At 52.0% G+C, this 22633-nt stretch overlaps 1 protein-coding gene across 3 annotated transcripts in view; it reads left to right on the top strand.

The window, feature by feature from the left end:
- The window catches only part of LARP1 (La ribonucleoprotein 1, translational regulator), a 71661-nt gene that overhangs the window by 25467 nt on the left and 23561 nt on the right, over positions 1 to 22633 (top strand). For all 3 annotated transcript variants that reach the window (XM_045028370.1, XM_045028371.1, XM_045028372.1), the window contains exon 2: positions 21123 to 21184. In XM_045028370.1, the coding sequence (XP_044884305.1) occupies positions 21123 to 21184 (62 nt within the window). The remainder of the gene's footprint in view (positions 1 to 21122; positions 21185 to 22633) is intronic.

Raw genomic sequence — 22633 nt, forward strand, 5'->3', positions numbered from 1 at the left:
CTGGGTCTTGGATGGGTGTAAAATTATTCAGTCCCAGATATGAGAGCATGCGCTATTTTTGGGTAAGTATATGCTTACCGCACAATCCAGTTTTGTCTTAAATTAGTGAAACAAATATATCTACTAGTAACCTGTGATTGTGCAGCTGAGTCCTGAATGTAGAAGATCCTAGGGCGTGACTTTCAGAAAGTGGCCTCCTTTTTGTGCTTGCATAGGTATTGGGGCTGGCAAGATAGGGGCACATATTGAAGGAGGCAGAGTTGAAGCCCTTCTTTAGAAATGCCTTTTCTGGGGAGAATCCTGCTTCTTTACACCTTATGCTTTTTCTTCTGGCTGGTGACGGAATAAATGTCAAAATCGCACCGTCTAATTCAGCAAAGTCTAGAGCTGCAGAATTGAAGGTTCCAAGAGCAACTTGAACTGGTGCTGCTGCTCGCATGGGGCACGTTCTATTTCTGTCCGAAATGCGTTGGTGGTTAAATACCTAACAGTAAAAGGTAGGATGCTTCAGAACAAGGTTTTGGCGGATTGCAAGTCCCCTATTGCAGCGGCAGAGGAGGTCTGACGGCCATTAAAGGGATTGAATTTGTGTAGAGCTCCGGGCTTGGCTGTGCTATGTTGACACGTAGCTTCTGGGCACCGATGGCTGTGGTGTGTCCCATCAGCCGCAGTGGAATGCGGGCTGAGAATACCCATCTTGTGGCGTCAAGAGATTAATAATATCCGGGTCTGAGTCTTTATTTCTTTGAAGCATGCTCCTGGGGGGGAAATTATGATACTCCCTTTGGCAGTAGCAGACCTAACTTTTGTTGTTACGAACCTTGGGCATCTTTAAGGTAATTCTGTAGTGCACAAATACCTCTGCACAGCTCCCTGGACTTCCCTCCTTTCTCAGAGCTGCCACCTTTCTATACTAGGGCCTGCTGTGAGTGGGTGCAAGATTGGCAAATGCCCACCCAAAGCAAGGAATCTGAGCCAGGTGGTGGGCACAGCCTGGCCTCTGGCAGGAGTGAGTTCCCCGGTACTGAGTGCTTTGTCCTGCAAGCCCCCTGCATGCTGGGGTCCAGGAACCAAAGCATCTGTGAACACAGCTGCTGCACCAGATCACAGAGGGGAGAGTAGGTCGTGGTAGCTGAGGCCCAGGACCCTGGGCTGGGCTCAGAATTTAAGTGCCACCTGTTGTGCCCATTAGTCTCTCCTGCTTAGAAGGTGACCTGGTGCATGATTCCTCGCCACAACCCACTTTCAGTCTCACTTTCTATTCCGAAGTGCTGGGCAATGGGACGGCTTAGCCTTTTGTAGCAGAAACCCCACCCGGGCTCTTTGTCAGTCAAGTGACAAGCCTGCCATTCTCAGCACCTAACTGGGCTCGGCTGGGGCTGATTAACTTTGCACATGGAGTGGCAGGATCTTGATGAGGCGGTAGCTTGGGGGGTGGTCCTGTCAGGTCATCGTTTTTAGAACTAAATATAGTTGACATAAGGCAAGGATTTTCGAGTCACGTGAGGGTTTATCCTCTCCTGGGCGTCAGTCAGGGCTGGGATCGGGTATCTGAATGGGTAATAATTAACTGTTAACTAGCTTTGCATTAGAGTTTGGCAGACGCCAGCCCGTGTGGACTTCTGCAGAGGTAGGCAAGAGTGGGGGAGAGTGTCTCCCCTCGCCCCCCTAGAGTGTGGAGACTGTTGGGTCATATCCTCCTCCACCCCTCGGTTTTGATTAAATTTTGTAAATTGGGTGTTCTCCGTGTGGCAGGGAGGCCTGGAGTAGCCTGGTCTTGTGCGCACGTCCTGCCCTTGGCTGGGGGGTGCTGTCCCGTGCGGCTCACTTGGGTTGGGAACTGTCAGCTAGGAGGAAGATTAACCCTTAGACTTTCCAGTGACTTTGCCCTCTGTACAGCCTGCCTCTCTCTCTGAGCTCCCTCCCTGAGCCTTGCTGGCGTGCTGAGGGGAGAACACCTCCAGGGGGGGCTCACCCTTTTCTTGGTAGGATCGTCTCCTGGAATTCCCCCCTCCTCCCCCACACAATCCCTGGCTTGAGCGGGGCTGTGACTGTGTCCTCACGGCTCCTCACCTCCCTGAGTGACAGCTGAAAAAACACTTGGCTTTTCCCAGGAGCTGTTCTGCAGCCCCAGCACACCTGATAGATGGCCACAGGTGGGAGGGCTAACGTGGCATTCAGTTGGGAGCACGGTTCTCTTCCAGGGGTGACAAGAACCGTCCAGCTTCTGCCCCCCACCACCTTCATTAACCCTACATTCGGCAGGAGAGCTTGTCCAGGTACCTTCCGAGGCATTAGGCCGCGGGCGTTGACGTGTCTCGATCCCTTGCCTGTCATGGCAGCAGAGGAACCTGCTGGTTGTACAACTTGGCTGACCAGACTCGTCTGCGTTTGTGACGTCCAGGCCTCCATTGACCGCAGCTGGACCGTCTGTCCTTTGCATGCTCGAATTGCCCACTCAGACTCGTCCCACAAGAGCCACCCTGTCCCCTTCCAAAAGCAGTTACTGTGGTGTGGCGGTTCAGAGTACTGGGGTGCAGCGTGATATAGCTTGTGCTGAACACATTGACTTCCTAGGTAACTGTGGGAAGGTTAGCAAACAGTCAAACCCAGTGGGAAGCTTGCTGAGGACCAGACACTGCAGCTGATGTGAGCTTTCCTGGAAAAACATTTATTTATTTAAATTGGGAGGGGACCCAAACTTCTTCCAGGAGCCTGGAGTTTCTCTGACGCATCTCACCCCGGGTCACGGCAGAGATTGGTGCAGGAGGGACGAGCGGGCACGTGCTGTGTGCACCTTTATGAATAAAGATTCATAGAAATCATTGTTGGTAAAGAGCTTAGTTGTAGAATGGGGTGGTGGAGGAAGGGGGAATTCAACTTTTTTTCAGATTGCTGCATTGAAAAAATAATTGTACTCCCCTTCCCCCTCCTACATGTGCACAGACTAATTCTTAGCAGCGCTTTTGATAGCACTGCAGCTATGGGAGCCTGTCAGCAGCATTTCTTATTCTTAGCCCACGTACTTAGGATTTATAATGTGCCTGTAACATCATAGGATTTTCTCCTGAGTTGGAGATAACTTCAAGTTTTTTTAAATGCCTCTTCAGTACAATTGAGGTCGTCTTTCCTGCTCCTCAGCTCCCCACCAGAAAGCAGAAAGAACAGACATTACACACTGGCTCACAAGGCATTTGTTTCTCAATGGCATTTGGACCGGTTTTTGGTTCATAATGTGAGATCGGGCCTGTGCGTGTGGGTAAAGTTGTGCTTCAGTAGTTGTTACTTGCATTTTAAAAACTGCACGTAGCTCTTTGAGGCAGGCGCGATGTCAATGCAGGTGTTGTACCATGCCAGTGCCTAGCACAATGGGCCCCCAGTCCTGACTGCGGTGTGGGGGTACCACTAAGTAACAAATGAGCATATTCTGTGTGCTTGTGACTCTTTTGTGCCCTCCTTTTCCCTTGTCATTTCCCACCAACGCCACCAAAATGCATTTTGAAATCTTGTCCCTATGATCCTTGTGAATTATCCATAGGATAAATAGGTATTAGGTAGGGGGTTCTCTCTACTAGTGTGTTTAAAGTAGCTGTTTATACAGTTAATATCTCTTTGGGGCCAGTACTATGTTGATTTGAGAAGTACATACTTACAGAATTATTTAATGCACCTTAAAGTTATCATAATTCATAGATGTGTCTCTGCAGATAAATAGGGTAAAGGTGGAATTGCAGGTTCTGGTCAGTTTCCTGCCTCCGCTAGTTTACTTGATACCTCAAATGTTGCTTCAGTGCAGGTTGGGGCCTGTGGGTAAGCGAGGTTGAATCTTGCGTGCGCGCACACACAGTCGCTCCTAGCTGTGCCATGTATATTCCCTGCTCTGAGAGAGGCACCAGGTATGTGTGCAGAAGTGGGAATGAACAAGGAGTCTTAATCAAGGAGAAATCTGCAGTCAGAGGAGCTAAGGACAGTAAGGAGGTATTTTAAAAAAATATTTACAACAAAAAGAATCCGAATGTTGGTACTGGTCCATTACTGGATGGAAATGGTAGAATTATCAATAATGCAGAAAAGGCAGAAGTGTTCGTAAATATTTCTGCTCTGTGTTTTGGGGGATTATGTAGTTTTTAAATCGGCAAGTCCTGATAACTCACATCCAAGAGTTTTAAAAGATCTGGCCTAGGAACTTGCTAGACCATCAATGTTAATTTTCAATAAGTCTTGTAATACTGGGGAAGTTGCAGAAGACTGGAAGACCTCTAATGTTGTGCCAATATTTTAAAAGGGTAAATGGGATGACCTGGGTAATTATAGGCCTGTCAGTCTGACTTCAATCCTGGGCAAGATAATGGAGCAGCTGATGGGACTTTACAAAGAATTAAAGGAGGGCAATGTAATTAATGCCAATCAGCATGGGTTTATGGAAAATAGATCCTGTCAGATTAATTTGACAGGATCTTTTTTTGTTGCTATTACAAGATTGGCTGATGAAGGTAATAGGGTTGATGTAATATACTTAGATTTCTGTAAGGCATCTGACTTGATACTGCATGACATTTTGATTTAAAAAAAAAAAGTAGAAAGATATAAAATTGACATGACACACATTAAATGGATTAAAAATTGGCTTACTGTTAGGTCTCAATGTAATTACACCTCTATCTTGATATAACGCGACCGGATATAACACGGTAAAGCAGTGCTTGGGGGGGGCTGTGCACTCCGGTGGATCAACGCAAGTGTGATATAACACGGTAAGAATTTCTGGCTCCCGAGGACAGAGTTATATCGAGGTAGAGGTGTATAAACAATCACCCATTCAATGGGTATGTTTTGAGTGAGGTCCTGCAAGGATTGATTCTTGGCCCTACGCCTATTTAACATTTTTTATTTAATGGTTTGGCAGAAAATGTAAAATCATAGTTTACAGATGACAGACAAATTGGGGGAATTATAAATAATGAAGTGGACAGATCATGGACACGGCAATCTGGATTGTTTAGTAAGCTGGACTCGAGCAAACAATATGCATTTTAATATGCTAAATGTAAATGTATACCTCCTAGGAACAAGGAATATAGGCCATGCTTTCAGGATGAGGGACTCAGTCGTGGGAAGCAGTGACTCTGAAAAAGATTTGGGGGTTGTGGTGGATAATCAGCTGACTATGAGCTCCCAGTGTGATGCTGTGGCCAAAAGGGCTAATGCAATCCTTGGATGCATAAACGGGAATCTCAGGTAGGAGTAGAGAGGTTATTTTATTTGTGTATTTGACACTGGTGTGGATGCTGCTAAAATACAGTGTCCAGTAGTCCTGGTGTCCACAACTCAAGAAGAATGTTGATAAATTTGGAGAGGGTTCAGAGAAGAGCCATGTGAAGGATTAGAAAACCTTCCTTATAGTGATGGGCTCAAGGAGCTCAATCTATTTAGCTAAACAAAGAGGTAGTTAAGGAGCCACTTGATTACAGGAAAAACAAATATTTAATGGGCTCTTCAGTCTAGCAGAGAAAGACATAACATGAAAGTCGAAGCTAGACAGATTCAGACCGGAAGTAAGGCATACATTTTAACAGCGAGGGTAATTAACCATTGAACAGTTTATGGGGGAGTCATGGTGGACTCTCTGTCACTGATAATTTTTACATCAAGATTGGATATTTATCGAAAAGATCTGCTCTAGGAATTCTTGTGAGGAAGTTCTCTGGCTTTTGCTATACAGGAGGTTACATTAGCTGGTCTGGGCCTGGGAATCGATGGATCTAAACAGACTCTCCCCGTGGGGTCATAAAGAGGGGAAGGCAGATGAGCAGCTGCCCCTGAGTGAGGGCGCACAGTAGCTGGGCCTCTGAGCTCTGCCCAGTCAGCCATTTTGCTTTTAGAAGTGGCGTTGATCCCATTTCTGGGGGAGGGCATTGGTTCCTGGTGGTGGCGGGGGAGATACAGGCGCGCCTTCCAGGTCTCCTTGCCCTCTCCCATCGTTTGGGGGCAAAGCCGTCCCGTGAGTAGGCGAATCGGGGTGACTGTCCCGGGCCCCGTGCTTCTGGAGGCGGCTGGGGAGGTGAGGTGGGGCGGGCGAGCGGGGTGAGGAGGAGCCCCACTACCAGAACCTCCCCCGTCTCCGCAGCGCCTCCTGCCTGCCAGCGGGCCCCGCCGATCAACACCTCCCCCTCTCTCTCAGCGCCTGCCGCGGATCAGATGTTTCACGGCATCAGGAGGTGCTGCGGGAGAGGGCGCAGTGCGCTCGGGGGAGTGGGTGGGGAAGGGGCAGGGAAGAGGTGGGGCGGGGCTTTGGGGGAAGGGGTGGAGTGGGGGCAGGGCCTGGGTGAAGTCAGGGAGCACACCCCACCCTGCGCCTATGTCCCAGGCCCCGCTCCTCCCTAGGGCCAGCCCTATTAGGGGTATGTGTTTGCCAGCGCTGTCCCGGGTTCTCCTTGCTTTAAGGTGCAGGGCTGTGGCGGCTACTTCCTTAGAGCCGCTGTGCAAGCAGGCCTGAGCAGGTTTGGGGGTGAGGCCTTTCTTTGCAGAGGGAGAAGACAGCTGCTGGAGGGGCTCCTAAATCTCCAGGCTCAACTCACCCATGTTTATATTTATGGGGTGGTGATTGACCAGTGAGGCCCATCTTCACTTAAAATTTAGGTGGATGTTGCTACGTCACTCAGGGGAGGGGGGGAGAGGACACTCTCTGGAGCACTGTAGCTGTGCCAGCCAACCCCTGGTGTAGGCGTGGTGAGGTCGATGGAAGGATGCTTCTGTCGACCTAGCTGTTGTCGCTGAGGGAGGTGGGAAGCATCTACGCCAGAGGCGGTCAAACTTACTGATCCTCTGAGCCGCATATGATAATCTTCAGAAGTTGGAGAGCTGTGCTGCGGCAGGCATGCCCCGTGGGGTGAAGCCCTGAGACCTCCCCTCCCTGCTGGGCAGAACCAGAGGTGATGGGCCGGGAGGTGCATGTAAGGTCACCTGGGAGCTGCAGGGCGGGGCTGCTGAGGGTAAGAGGAAGGCATGACTCCAGCTGTTGGGAGGGCTGAACCTTAAAGTGTGCCCCCTGCTCTCAGCAGACACCAGTCATGTCTGGCAGAAGCCCCTAGCTCCCTCCCAGTCTGGTAGATGGAGAATGAGGGCCTGGGGAGCTCAGCAAGCTGCATTATTTTAACTGCAAGCCACGGTTTGGCCACCCATGGTCTACGCTGTGGTGCTACCGTGGCGTAGCTACAGGGCCGGTAGCGTAGGCAAGCCCTCGCTTAGCCCGCCCAGCAAGAAAGGGGTGCAGTCCTACATTAACGTGCCTTCCCCAAGACCATGCAGAGAGTCTGTTGCAGAGCTGCGGAGAGAACGGAGATGGCCTGCTCCCAGCCCCTGGCTCTGATCATTGCACTGTATTCCTGACTTTAATTCCACTGTGTTGTCATGGAGCTTGAGATCTCTGAGCTCCAGGGCACTGAGATAGGAGACCTCCCATATGCTCCCTGCGTGTCTGTCAGATACCCTTTCTGAAGTTATTTTTAGAAGGTGATCCTTGCAGCAGTTGCATAATTTAAATTGTACATTGTAGAGAGGTGCAGGCAGCTCCTGGCTTATTTTGCTGGTACAGTAGGACTTGTGAGAGGGATCTGCCTACCCTTGGAGTTGCGGCAAATTGGTTTGAATGCTTTGAGTTTCCAGCGCCTGCAGCATGGCGTGCTGCTGCTCAACAGGTGTTCTACAAGCCTTGGTTGTGCTGTTCAGCTCTGATGTTTAGGACAAGGCCTCTTACTTGGATCTGACTTGAGCAGCGCTGCCTGCAGCGGTTTGTGTTTAGCATGTACAGGAAGCCACAAGCATTGCAGATGCCACCGGACTGCATCCCACAATGTGGCGCTTAGCCTTTGGAAATTGATCAGCTTCCCCCAGGAGCATTGAGCACTGAGGACAGGTGCTTCTGGGGTTCAGAAAGCTCTTGTATAATCTGGGGGGCGGGGGGGAGATTCCGTGCTCCCTGCAAATGTCTCCCAGGGGCTCTCCTGCTAATGTCCCCATGAAGTTACATAGCAGTTGCCAGACTGGCTCAGACCAGGTGTCCATCGCATCCAGTATCCTGTCCCTGACGATGGCCGCCTCCTGATTCTTCAGAGGGTTGTGCAAGAAATTCTGTAAGGGATCATTCTGGAATAACCTGCCCGTAGGGAAGGGAGCCCGTGTCCACTGTGGATGTATGCTCTGAACTGGAGGGCTTGCATTTCTTCCTTTTTTATCCTAGTTAGTGTAACTGGGGATGTTCTCTAAGCTGAATCTTGTGACTCCCAAGCTTTGTAGGCCGTCTGTTTGCCCTTTGGATGAGTATCGCTGGGAGACAGCAGCATTGCCATCGGAAGGTCTCCCGGCACATTGCTGCTTTTCTTTCTCTGAATGAAAACGGTTGGTTTTTTGTTGTGTTTTTTTTGGGGGGGGCGGGATTTTTGCGGTTGGGAAGAGAGCCTGAACAGGGTCTGTTTGCAGCCGAACAAGGGCACCCTCCGCGCCCGCAAAGGTGTTAACTTGCAAACCTTGGCTGGAGGCACTGAGCACTGTTGAGAGCAGGCAGACGAACAACAAAGCCTGGTGGGAGCTGGCACCTACGTGGGTCTCTCCTCCCCCAGCCCCTTTCTCAGCACAGAGCCAGACTTCCAGCCAAGTCAGAGGCTGGGGAGAATGAGGTTATCTCTGGCCCATTAGGCTTACCAGACTTTCTGCAGCCAGGTGTGAGCATTAGCTACCTTTGTGTCTGGCACTAACGAGCCCCCAAGCTGGTTGGTGGTCACAAAAGAGGCCAAACCCTGACTGGGGAGGGTGACAGGTCCCTCCCCTCCGGAGGCGGATGATAGGGCAGCCTGCATCACCACTGTGTGTGCATAAGAACAGCCATAGTGGGTCATCTAGCCCAGTATCCTGTCTTCTGACTGTGGCCGGTGCCAGGTGCTTCAGCGGGAACGAACAGAACAGGGCAATTGCAAGTGATCCATCTCCTGTCCAGTCCCAGCGTCAGGCAGTCAGGCTTAGGGACACTCAAAGCATGGGGTTGTGTCTGGCTGTTTTGGCTAATAGCCATTGATGGGCCTATCCTCCTCCAGGAACTTATCTAGTTCTTTTTCAAAGCCCCAGTCTATACTTTTGGCCTTCACAGCATCCCCCGGCCACGAGTTCCACAGGTTGACTGTGTGTTGTCTGAAGAAATGCTTCTTTTTGTTTGTTTTAAACCTGCTGACTATTCACTTCATTGAGTGACCCCAGGTTCTTGTGTTAGTGAAGGAGTAAATAATACTGCCTTGTGTGCTTTCTCCATACCAGTCATGATTTTATAGGCCTCCGTCATAGCCTCCTTTAGTCATTTCTTTAAAAGACTTGGGATTGTTCAGCTTAGAAATCTCTTCTCCATGTTCCATACATCTAATCGTTTTTGTTGCCCTTCTCTGTACTACTTCCAATTCTGATATCTTTTTTGAGATGGGGTGACCAGAACTGTCTGCAGTATTCAAGGTATGGGTGTACCATGGATCTATAAAGAGGCAATATGCTATTTTCTGTTTTGTCTATCCATTTCCTCATGATTCCCACAGTGTTCTCCTTTTTTTGACTGCTGCTGCACACTGAGCAGATGTTTTCAGAGAACTATCCTGTAACACCAAGATCTTTTTCTTGAGTGGTAACAGCTAATTTATTTCCCATCTTTTTGTAGGTATAGTTGGGATTATGTTTTCCAGTGTGCATTACTTTGTGTATATCCGCATTGAATTCCATTTGCCATCTTGTTGCCCAGTCACCCACTTTTGTGAGATCCCTTTGTAATTTTTCCACAGTCAGCTTTGGTCTTAATTACCTTGAGGTTTTTTGTATCATCTGCAAACTTTGCCACCTCACTGTTTACCCCTTTTCCAGGTCATTTCTGAGTCTGTTGAAAAGCACTGGTCCTTGGGAGACCCTACTATTTACCCCTCTCTCCATTCTGAAAACTGACCATTGATTCCAACTCTTTGGTTCCTACCTTTTAACCGGTTACTGATCCATGAGAGGACCTTCGCTCCTACTCCATGGCTGTCCACTTTGCTTAAGAGTCTTTGGTGAATGACCTTGTCAAAGGCTTTCTGAAACTCCAACTACACTGTGTCCACAGGCTCACCCGTGTCCACATGTTTTAGACCCCCCTCAAAGAATTCTAATAGCTTGGTGAGGCGTGATTCCCCTTCACAAAAACCATGTTGGCTTTTCCCCCAACAAATCGTGTTTGTCTATGTGTTTGATAATGCTGTTCTTTACTATAGTTTCAACCAATTTGCCTGATATTGAAGTCAGGCTTACCAGCCTGTAATTGCCAGGATCACCTCTGGAGCCTTTTTAAAAAATTGGCATTATGTTGCCTATCCTCCAGTCATCCTACACAGAGGCTGATTTAGACGATAGTTAACAGATATTGCACAGCTACAGAACTAGCTATGTGAATGACTAGGCAGCTTCATTCTCTGGGACTGTTCCACCTCATTTACTGAGGATTTCTGACAGGAGAGTGGCTGCACTGGTGCAATCTGCTAGTGTAGATGGGCCAAGCCACAGTTTGTGTCAGTGCAGTTTGTCATTCCCGGGAAACTAAGCTATGTTGCAGTGGGGCAAATAACTGCAGCTTTGCCTGTCTGTACTAAGGGTTTGCACTGATGGCTGTAACGGGGGCAAATTGGCAGTTTAAAGTAGGTTTCAATTCTGACTTTGTGCCTAAAGAATTTTTAAACCTTGGGGCTTTGGCTACATTTTGTTTGTTTTTTAGAATGTATAAAGCTGGCATAAAAGACTCCTGAAAAAATATTTACTTATCTTTTAGAAATATCCCAAGTGTGGAATCGGTTCTTCCTTGCAAGTGTAGGAGTCTTGCTGGCATTACCTTGCTTTCAGAGATGGAGGGCAGGTGGGAAGTGTCTCTTAACAAAGACGTCCTTTCTCCAAAGTGTTCCTTGATTGTTGAAGTGAAGTAGATAGTGCCACAAACAAAATCACCAGTATTAAACAGGCTGATTCTTAATACACCTAAAAAAGTGCCCCCCCCATGTGCAAGCTCCACGCCCCACACACTCCATCAAGTGTTGGTGCTTGCATCTGCTCCATGAATTGCCTGGCAAGGGTGGGTGTTGAGTCAGTGCAAAGCCCATTACTTGTCTAACTGGAATATCCAGTGTTGCCTCTAGTCTGCTGTCCTGCATCTGGTAGCTGCTTTCAGGGATTGTTGCATCTTCCTCTGAATAGCCAGTTAAGGAGTACTCTGTCTATAGAGAGAGTCTCCTCTCCGCTCCTCCCAATTGGTGGCTTTCCTGTGCCCTGACACATGAGGATTTATGTATTGTATTATAGGGGAGAGCTGATCTGACCTAGGTTTAGGTTGTCTAACACTTTCCATTATCAAGGATTCTTCAAGAAGCTCTCCACTGTTTGCAGCAGGCCTGCGGTATTCATGGGGGAGGGAGGGAGTCTCCTTGGGCTAGAGAAGTTCCTCCTCTTACTCCAATTAAATTTCTCTCAGATTTGGCTGAGAGATGAACTGTTAAAAATCACCATTTCCTTTCTTAGGCCAGCCTTGGCAGACTGCCAGAATCCCTGACCTCCTCTGGCTGGGCTAACCTTGCTGCTGCTGCAGCAGCATGTTACTGTGCTGGGAACGCCAGGGAGAGTTGCCAGGGCATCTGGGCTTTTGGGGGGAGGGAGCTGAGCCCTGTAGCCCCCCTGGCCCCGCCCCCGACTCGGTACCAGTGGCTTATACACACATGAGTGCACCTGCCCTGGGGATACCCTGTGGAGTAAGTGCTTCCCGAAGCCCTGGGCAGTCGTGGTGATGGGATGGTCTCTGTCCATTTAAATGTCTGGGTTTTAGACCTCTTGTTAAGCATCAGGAAGTCTAAAAGTGGTGGTCTTTTCAAAGAAGCCTAAGGGAGTTAGGTGCACAAGGCACCCAACTCCTGTTGGAATTCAGTGGGCTAAGAGCACCTATTTATCTTAGGCTCCTTTTGAAATGCCCAGGACCCATCAGGTAGCCCTTTTCCGCACTGTTGGAATACCGTATTGTCCCGAGTATAGGCCGCACTTTTTCCCCCTAATTTAAGTCTTTAAATTAGGGGTGCGGCCTATAATCAGGAACTTGAGGGAAAAAAAAAACTTCAAATCCCAGCCGCGGCCGGGACTCAGAGGGCTCTGGGCTGCCCGCCGTGGCGGGGAGCCCAGAGCCTTTTAAATCCCAGCCGCGGCGGGGACTGAGAGGGCTCTGGGCTGCCCGCCGCGGCGGGGAGCCCAGAGCCTTTCAAATCCCAGCCGCGGCGGGGACTCAGAGGGCTCGGGGCTGCCCGCCGCGGCGGGGAGCCCAGAGCCTTTTAAATCCCAGCCGCGGCGGGGACTCAGAGGGCTCTGGGCTGCCCGCCACGGCGGGGAGCCCAGAGCCTTTTAAATCCCAGAGCGGCAAAGCAGGGGAAAAAAAACAGTGCGGCTAGAGCAGGGGGGTGGGGAGGGCACGAAAAACTGCGCGGCTGAAACTGCAAAGGGGGGGGAGAAACAACAACAAAAAAACTTGGTGCAGCGGGAGCAGTAAGGCGGTGGCGGGGAATAAAAACGGTGCAGCTGAAGCGGGAAAGCAGGTGTAAAAAAAAAAACCGGTAAAGCGGGGGGAGAAAAGAAAAAAAACCATGGCTGGAGCGGCAAAGGAGGAGAAGAGGGGGAAAACAGCACGGCTGGCAAAGCAGGGGAAAAAACAAAACAAAAAACCCTACAGGGCGGCCAGACCCAGGGTGCAGGGGGACTCCCTGTGCTACAGAGTGGACGCCTGGTCTAGTTGGGGGGAGGGAGAGGGAGGCGGCCAGGGGGAGCGGGGGGAGAGAGAGAAGGGGGGCGGCCAGCACTTCAGCGGGGAGCTCACCCCACGGCCCCAATTGCCGTGCTGTCTTCCGGGAGGGCTCCGCGCTGCGCCGGTCGTCAGGGAGGGAAGGACACGGGCTGCCCTGTGGAATTTGCTGCAGGGCGCTCCCCTCCTCCGCACCCTATAGGGCAGCCAGAGCAGCAAACAAAACCAAAAAAAAAGCAGTCGTTCTACTAATGTGTATATTTTCTTTGTTAAAAAAGTTAAAAATTTATTTTTTTAAAAATAGCACCAAACTTTAAGGGTGCGGCTTATAATCAGGAGCGGCCTATACTCGGAACAATACGGTAGTTTGCAAGGACCTGTGTGGCAATGTGCCATTATCTAGTTGCATGGCCTGTGCTGCAGTACCCGCTGTGCCTCGTGGATTGATTCAGCCCTTTAGAAAGCTGTTGTGAACTGCTTGTAGAAGAAGTCAGGCTGGCTAAAGCTCTCTTTGATTTTCCCCAAGCAGGGAATAAGTAAACATGTCTCCAAGCCGCAGCGTAATACTTCACCATTCCATAGCGCGATTCATCTTCAAAGCGTGTTACGAACGCTAGTGAGCCGGCGTTGAGCTGTGTGGCTGCGTTGTCCTTGGTACCTGTTTCAGTGGCTGTCTTAGTGCATACGGCTCATTCACCTGAAAGCCTGGTTGGACTCCCCCACTACTGCGACAACGCTACTTTCTCCTCAGACCATTCAGGGAAGCCAAACCAGTTTTGTGTCATTCTCACCCACCAAGCCCACTGAAGTGACCAGCTAGCAAAATAGCAAGACCCAGAAATGGTGGGGGCTGTACTGTGGTCTGAAATTCCCCAGGAGCGAGACGGCATGGGGGAGTAGATAGCACTGTGGGCTGCGGCTTGAGGCCTGAGTTCTGTTCCTCGCTCTGCCACTGACTTGTTTTGTGGCCTTGGGCAAAATCTCTGGCCCCTAGCTTCCCTTCCCGTCCTTTGCCTTGTCTGTTTCAACTGTAAACTCTTCCGGGTGGGGACTCTCTCATGTAAGTGTTTTGTACAGCGCCTCGCACAGTGGGGCCCTAGCAAAGGAATTGTGGCTTTGAGCCTAGTGCGGCTTTAGCCAGATCCGTTTGGTGCAGATGATAGGGCTCACGGGAAGCTGCATGTCTGCTTCACCCTCGCCAGGGAGCTGTTGTCTTGCTGCCAGAAGTCTCCTGACTTCTTAAATCAGGTTTGCCGTCGCGTTACTTTGGTTCCTCTCTGTCCCTCCCCAGTACCTGTCCCCAGTCCAGCTGCGAGGCAGTTGGTGCGGGCTTCTATCTGAGGTGTCCTCCTCCGTAAAGATCGCACGCTCCACCCTCTCCTCAGCGTGCGAGCTGCTCTATCAATGCCTGCAGTGTACCAGGTTTGGGCTGGGTAGGTTTCTGCAGGGCCGGCTTGGGTGGGGTCTGCCGTCCTCTGGCATTTTTGCTGTGCTGGTTTTCTCTTTCTCCCTGTGCACGCTGTAGCGTAATGGAGCTGGACAAAGTGCAGTGCCGCGAATGTTCCTGGGGGGTTCTAGCGTTCCCTGGGCGTACGATAAATGCGCAGAAAGGGAGTGATTCAGACCTGGGTTTAATTTGGAATTCATGAGTGGCTCTGTTAGCAGGACGTTTATACCATTCGCAAAATAAGGAGCTGCTTACGGGTGGTGCAGGGATTTCATAGACAAGTGCAGCCGCCTTTATGGGCCCAGGAATAAGTCACTGAGTCGGTGCTGAGAGAGGGACGCTAGAGCGTGGACTACGCTAGGCTTAGATGACCTGGTGCTAAAACACTGGGGCTCCCTGGAGCCCTATGTACGCCAGCACCTCCATCCAGAACAACCAGGTGGGCAAAGGACCAAAAATAAGCTTAGTTTAGTGCAGACGCATTCAGACTGGTGATACCTGTGAGGCATGTGCCCTGGGCTCTTTACCATGCGTGGGTGTGGGCAGGAAGGGCCTCACTGGAATGTCTCCTTCACAAAGCTTTATGGTACACAGCCCTCCATATGCATTGGCTTTAAAAAAAAAGTATTAATTTCGGCTGAAGCCTTTGCAAGAAGCTGAGCAACCCAGCCACGACGAGCAACTGAGTAAACTCTCACGCACCAGCGCCCTTTCCTGGTGGCACATAGGATCCACCAGGCTGACTTAGACGAGCCGAGGATGGTGTAGTGTGCAGCTGCTCATACTCCAGCAGTAGCTTATCCCTGTAGCAGTCTGCAGGCTCCCCGGCTGCTGCGTGTGTATGTAGATAAATCATGATATGCAGCAGTTGGCTAGGTCATGCTCCCTCTGTGTTCTCGTTTGTCGGAAGGGGCTCTGTGTGATCCACTCATGTCTTGCCTATGCCAAACGGAACTGGGGCTCGAGCCCTTTGTCCGGAGGTAGCAGTTTACCCCTTCTCTCTCTCGCTGTCCTGTGTATTCTCTCCACATAGATCTTAGCGGAACAGAGGGCTCAAAACACTCATGGCAAGACCATGCTTGGCACATTCCGGTTTTAAAGCGCCCACAAACATCATTCCTCCCAGCACCTCCGTACGATAGGGGAGTAGTATTCCCATCTTGCAGATGAGGAAATTAGGACAGGTTTAAATGATGGCTCTCAAAGCAGCCAGAATAGCCGAGTTCCTGGCTCCCTGTGCTGTGCTCATTCCTTTCGACCATGCCGCCCTCTCCTGCTAGTTGGGGAAGAGGGTCTCTCCTAGTGGTGTCATCGGTGCTGCTGGGCATCCCCTGAGGTCATACCTATGAAATTGGTGGATCAGATTTGTCTTGGGGTGTCTCACTGAGCTCTAGGTGCAGGATTGCAGCCTGGGGGAGAGCTGAAGCCCAGGGCAGGGCCAGAGGGATTATATCTGGTACAGTGGCAGCAGGGAGGGGATGGGAAGGAGGAGGTCCCCCTTGCCCCCAGACACGCCTGCTAACGGTGTAAATTGAAGACGCTGTGCTGTATAGTTAATTGGCTGTGTTAGCGGCTTGAGTTTTCAGAGGGGCTGACTGTTCGCCGCTACCGTTGAAGTCGGCGAGAGCTCCAGATGATGTTGGAAAGCAGGCCCCGGGGTTCTGTTGTATCTCTAGGTGCCTTTTGAAGCTATATTTAGCTGGTGACATCTGTGGGCGTGGAGTGGAGCATTCAGGGGCTGTTTGGAAAGAGTTCTGCTGCCTACACTAAGGAAAGTAAAAGCCTAATGGTGAGCATTGCTCCACCGAGCGGGCGCTTGTGCTGCGGGCTCGGCTTTCCGGCACCGCCGTCTGTGGGAGGACGAGGACGGTGGACGCCTGCCAGCTAGCAAGGAGGATTCCAGAACCAGGGAGCTGGTGTCTGTGAAATCCCACTCGGGAACCCTTTGAAAGGGGAATTGACAGGGAAAACTCTGCTTTGCCGCTTCTTATTCTGGCTCATAGGCGCTTCAATGTGCACAGCTCGGAGCCCTGGCCACTAAGGCCTGCAAAGAGACCGTGCTGACCGCTTGGTCTGAGCGCCGGTGTAACGCAGGCTGGCTCCGAGAAGCAGGGAGCTTCCAGGGGTAACCAGCCAGGGCGTTCTGTGGCGCAGCGCGGCTCCCAGCCAGCTCTAATCTGCAGTCGCCTGGTGCTGCTCATGGGATGTTCATGCTCCTCCAGCCCCCTTTCTTCCTGCCCTTCCCCCTGTTGGAGTAAAGCTAGCGAGCCAGTGTTGCAGGGGTACCAGTGCCCGTCATTCCACCCCTGCAGAACCCTGGGCTCGTCTCCGGAATGGGGGGTGCTGAGTGCACGGTACCTTTCCCCTCACTCAGCAGAGGATGGGTCTTGGGGCTGGGGGGGTTGCTGGCTGTCTCATGGATGTGCAGGGTTGCTATTTGCAGAGCTGGTTCTTTCTGGTGCGTGTGAGCTCTTGCCTGCTTGCGAGGCTGCTATGGAGCTTGCAGGGTGGTAAAATGGAATGAAGGTGTTACCTTCGTTTTCATCCCTGGCTGGCTGCAGTGTGGTGTTCTGCCTGTGGTCCCAGGAGTGTGCGGCAGAGTGCTGGGGAGAAGTATTGGCAGGGAGAGGGGCGCGTATCGTTGAAATGCGTCTGTAGTCAAGCGCGCACACATGCCACATGAGCCATCCCACAGCACGTGTTTAGCAACCTTTTAAAACATCAGTTGGGAGCAGGCTATGGGGAAAAATAATCCCCCTAAGGGAAACCAGCTTCAAAATTTCAGGAGTTAAGCTATGGTGTTCAAAAAATAATAAAAAATTAGGTTTAGAGACACGATCAACGTACGATACGACATGGTTGCCAGCATGTGTGACATCCCGTATATGACCCGCCCTGCTTTTAAAGCCGCCTCCTCTGAACCAGCTCGCATCAAACCTTGTAAAACAATTTCACAACTGAAATTCCAGCCAGATGTTACAACGGCGGCATCGTGCTCCCCCGGCCCAGGCTTTACTCAAAGACGTTGAATCGTTTTCAAACCGTTTTAACAACTGGGTCACGAGCCTTCCTCTGGGCAGGACAGCGAGTGCCCGGGAGGAAGCGCAGATACAGTTTTGGGGGTGAAATGTTGGGCCCAGCGCCCCTTAAAGGTGAGGTGCAGAGCTGGAGTGGAGCTGGAGTTAAGCCCAGGTATATTTTCGTGGTGGCTATAGAATCATAGCATATTTGTGGGGTCAGTGGCACAGAGAAGCCGGAGCTGAAAAACCCCACTCCAGTGCTGTTCTCCGACTGTCGAGCAGGAGTGAAAATGCAGGGCATCTTCTGGGTGTTGGAGGGGGACAGGGTTTTCTCTCTGCCGGGGGGGGGGGAAATCCCAAGGGTAGGTGAGAGGAAAAGCATTTAATTCCCCCAAAGGCTCGTCCACCTCCCACGCTCGCTCCTGTGCAGCTAGTTGTCGTCACTATGCTAGTGCCCAGAGGTGCCAGGCTCACGTAGTGCTGAGCGACAGTCCCTGCCCCAAAGAGTTTGCTGTCAAAATAGACAAAGAGTGGGAGAAAGGAAGTTGTTTTGGAGGCCCCACTTGCTATGCCAAAACAAACAATCGGGACCCTGTTGTGCTAGGTGCTGTACACACACACACACACACACACACACACACACACACAGACTCTCTCTCTCTCTCTCTCTCTCTCACACTCACACACACACACACACACACACACACACACTCTCTCACTCACTCACACTGTATTATCACCGTTTTACAGCTGGTGATTGATGTCAAATGGGGAACTGAGGCACAGAGAAATTGCGACTTGCCCAGGGTCACACAGGCAGGCTGTGGCAGCCCCAGGATCTGAGCCCCAGTCAAGTGCCTTATCCACAAGCCCATCCTTCCTCACCTGTGCAGCGGGTCATGGATGCTGCTCTGTCCTTCTGTGTCCTTCTACTGAATGGAGACCATAGTTATCCTACCAGCACCCTGAAATTAATGGTGGCAGCCATGACACATGGCAGCGCTCACCCGGCCTGCCTTGAGAGAGGCTACGGCTGAACCTCTCCTTTTCCGGGCCAGCCCCAAAAGAGTCCTGTGATTGTAAAACTGAGGCTTCTGTGTGCAGCGGGTGCATCTGCGCTCTCGCATGCTGCTCTTTGCACGGATGCTCCCGTGCAGGGCATGCGCCGGGGGTCCGCGCATGCAGTGTGGAGGGGGGATTACCAGCATCCATGGAGCCACTCAAACAGGAATACCCCGCAGAGCTGTGCTGCAATCCTGCCCAGTGGGGCAGCTATTTGAAACCGTGCAGTCCCGATCCAAACTGTCCCGGCCAGTCCAGGGCGGCTGACTGCCCACCTGCTAGGGGAGGGGACGGAAGCCAAGAGGAGGGCCGCTGGAGAACGCAATTTGTTTGGCAGGTGGAGGAGCAGCCTCAGCTGCTCCCGTCCCATGGAGCTCTGTGTCTCCAGTTGCTGCCTGGCAGAGGGCGCTCGCCCAGCTGCTGCCTTTTGCTGGGACCGTGCTGAGATCAGAGCAGTTGCGAGGAGCCGGGTGCACATACGACTCGCCGGGCAGCCAGGGCCACGTGTCCCTCATTAAAAGCGCTCCCCCACCCTCTCGGGAAAAGCCAAGCTCATCAAGCCGTTTTGGTGCCCAGCTGCTCGAGGGCTCGCTTGTTTTGCTGCTTATGCAGCAGATTTAAGTTTGCGTGGCGCTTTACAGACCAAGCAGAACTTCACTGCCCCTCCTCCGAAGCCTGGGAGCTGAGCAAGCTGGCAGTCATGCTGAGTGTGGGAGGGGCTGTGTGTTGAGGACAAGTCTCCGGGCTGGTCTCCATCCCAGAAACAGTCCTGCTGCTGATGCTGGTTGCAGCAGGATAATTCCCCTTGCCTGCAACATGGCCAGTGGTGTGCCCTCCTGCAGCGTAGATCAGATCAAACCACCATGTGGTCGGGTCCGCTAACCATGCGAACAAGCCTAGGCTGTGCTGGAGTTTGCAGATGGATGGCAGAACCAGGCTGAATCCTGTTTGTACTGCAAGATAAACCATATGCAGGGATGTGCTGCAGCCTTAACAGGGTCGCCTAGCTCGATTGTTCAGGTGGGCCTTTGCGTGGATGCTTCAAACTCTGCAGATTGGAAGCTAAGGCCGGGTCTACACCACAGACTTCTGCTGGCATAGCTGTGTGGTCGGGTGTGATCGGTGACCAGCAGAGACAGGCAAACATCTCTAGCGTGGATACAGCTGTATTGACAAACAGTGCACCCGAACCGGTGTAGTTTGTTTCATTTGGGAGGTGAGGCAGGATTATTGCACTGGTACAAAGGGAGTGTTGCTGCGTCCACACTAGGAGCGCTTTGGTGATACTATAAAGCCCTCCTCATTCAGTCGCCGTTGCGTTCCTTCGCTCCCTGGTCGTCGTCCCCGTCAGCCCTGCCGTGCTGGGTGTAATTCTGCCTTGTTGCCGGCCCTGGCATTTACTCCCTCAGTAATGGCCATTGCAGGCCTGTCCGTATTTACTAGCCTTGGTGGGGGTGGGCATTTGTCCCTCCATGTTCACGGGAAGGGCCCTGACTGACCCCTGTGCAGTAATGTCGCTGTCTTTGGTTTGTGTGCTCACACTTCCTAAGTGTCGTCTGTGTTAAATTCCCCCCCCCCCCACCCCGAATTCCCGGCTGTCCCGTTCTGCTTGTGAATTCAGGGGAGACGCCAGGCGGCCAAGGCCTAGTGTCCCTGGTTCCTTTCCCATCTCTCGCTTGGGCTGAGCAGGCTGGGGCGCCTCGTTAGTGAGCAAAGCTGCAGCTTTGAGACTGACCCCGACACGGGCATTGCAGGGAGAGATCCCTTGATGTAAATGGGGTGTGCAGCGTAGAGGTGGAGAACAGCGTGTTGGCCTGTAGGAAACACTGGCTGTCAGTCGGAGTGTAACTCTCCCTGCCTGGGGGCTGGGTGATTGGATTGGGAAAGGGTGGAGGGTGCTGGGAATTGGACCAGGGTCTGCAGCCTCCGTGATCATGGTTGTGGCAGGTGACCTTTCAAGTCTTTGTGGCCCAGCATCTGTAGAGGTTTGGGACGGTTTCTGCCGTGCACCCAGAGGTGAAATGGGGACTCTCTGTTGGAGTGATCTGGGTTGTTGATTTTGGGTTGGAGCGGAGAAGGTTGGACTCCAGAGCGAATAGTTGAGAGAGACTGCACTCCGCCAATCCAGCAGAGAACAGGCAAGCTCCTTTCAGAACCACAAGGTCCAGCCTGTCCCATTCATTACACTTCCTCCTGGGATCTCCACCTCCTCCCGCCACGAGAGGAATTGGGTGCTTGCAGATGTGGCCACGTAGGGTATATCTGCTGCGTGCGAAGCCCAGGACACTGGGACCTGGCTGTGTGGACTTGGTGTTTCCAAGGCCGCGATTGAGTGTCTGTCTGCACTGCATTCATAACCTGGGTTTACAGTGGCTGGATCCGGTCTCACAGCTGTGCTAACGTGTCCATGCTGCACTATGCAGACTCTGACTCGGGTCTGCAGCTGGCCCTGCTTCCACATTGCAAAATGCCAGGGCTTCGACCTGAATCCCAGCAGCTCTGACCCGAGTCGGGCTGATTGGTGTGTGGATGGAACTGGGGCGTGGGCCCCTTCCCCTCCTCCTTTCTAAGGGCTGGATGAGTAACTCACCTTGGTGCACTGTGCGGAAGAGAAGGGTCATTGGGAAGATCTAAGCAGGACTCTGCCCAGGAAGGGAGAGGACTTAGCCGGTGCCAGCACATGGCCACCTCCCTCCACTGTCCATTGAGGTTAATGCTCTAGCAACGCTTGGTGTTGCGTATTAACACCTCTGTTTTCCTTTCACAGAACATACAACTCCAGCCAAAGTGGTGAGGGCTGCAAACCCCAGGCCGCGGAAAGGAAGCAAGGTACGTCTGCCTCGACATCTTCCCGTTTCTGGTGGTGTATTACCTGGCTCTTGCTGCTTGTCTTCCACAGTGCAGCAGCTGCGATTGGACCCAGTGTGCTGGGCGCTGTACATACATGTAGGGAGACGGAGTCCCTGCCCCCAAGAGCGCTTAGCCTCACAGACGAGATAGGCAAAGCATTGGAGGGGAAGTGACTTGCTCCTGGTCACCTGCCAGCTCAGTGACAGAGCTGGGACTAGAACCTAGGTCTCCTGGACTCCCAGGTCACTGCTCTGTCCACTAGACCATGCTGCCTCCCATGCCACTTAGGGCAGTAGTTTTGTTACGTCACCGGGGAGCAAGCTCTCTGACTAGTGCATGCATTTCCACTCCAGATCAGCCAGGGATGACTCTTCACCCACGCACAGCCGCCAGTTATGAGTGGCTGCTTGAAACCTGAGTGTGCCTCCAGCAGCATATGGTGCTTCCATGGCCGTGCCCAGCTCTGGGCCATGGCAGCGCTGCAGAGGGCAATTTTTTCCCAGCTGCTGCATTTATAAGAGCTTGCGACTCCGGGTTGTCAGTCCTGCTAGGCACTTGCCTAGCATCTGCCATCAGAGCATCTCCTAGGGCTCTACCACAGCGGAGCTTCTCAGCACCCTCAGAGGCAGGGGTTGTGCCTAGATGCCACGGTGATGGGCACAACTTAAATTGGTGCCCTCTGCCCACCCGTATGTTGGGTGCAATGCCTGCCTGCCTCCCAGGGGCGGGTGTGAGCCCACGTGCATGCACGAATGGATCGATGTCGGTGAAGCGGATGGACGATGCATAGCACTTCATGGGTGCCTAGCACGACCATCATTCCCCACCCGCTCGGACCTGCTCCATGCTGTTCCTCGGAGGCCGTTGTTTCTTTGAGTGCTTGCTCATGTCCATTCCATACTAGGTGTGTGCTCGCTGTGTGCACCAGTGCTGGAAGTTTTTCCCTTAGCAGTATCCGTAGGGGACTAGCTCTGGCACCCTCTGGAGTGGTGCCCACATAGCGCAATATAAGGGGCGCTGCCAGCTCCCCCCAACCTCGGTTCCTTCTTGCTGCCAGTGATGGTGCGGGAACATCTGCTGCTTCAGCTAGCTTTCGCCTAGTTCAGTGTGTCTCAAACGTTTCTTGTCAAATACTGTAGTTGTATATAGTTCAGTATTTACCCTTAGTATTTGTTCTGGTTAGTTGGTCTCGGATGGGACTCAGCCTAGGGATGGGGTATGCCCCGGGGATCCCCAGGCTTTAAACCATGTGATCGTTGTAAGTGCCCCATGCCCATCAGCAACCCACACGTTAGCCATTTAAGGTGTCTAAGAGAGAGACACATAAGCGACAAGTGTTTCATCTGTAAGTCGTTCAAACCCAGAATGAAAAAGGAGAGAGACATCCGTCTCAGGATGCTCCTGATGGAGTCGGCACTGACCCCAGCA

Source organism: Mauremys mutica, chromosome 8 (assembly GCF_020497125.1).
Source record: "Mauremys mutica isolate MM-2020 ecotype Southern chromosome 8, ASM2049712v1, whole genome shotgun sequence".
NCBI lineage: Eukaryota > Metazoa > Chordata > Testudines > Geoemydidae > Mauremys > Mauremys mutica.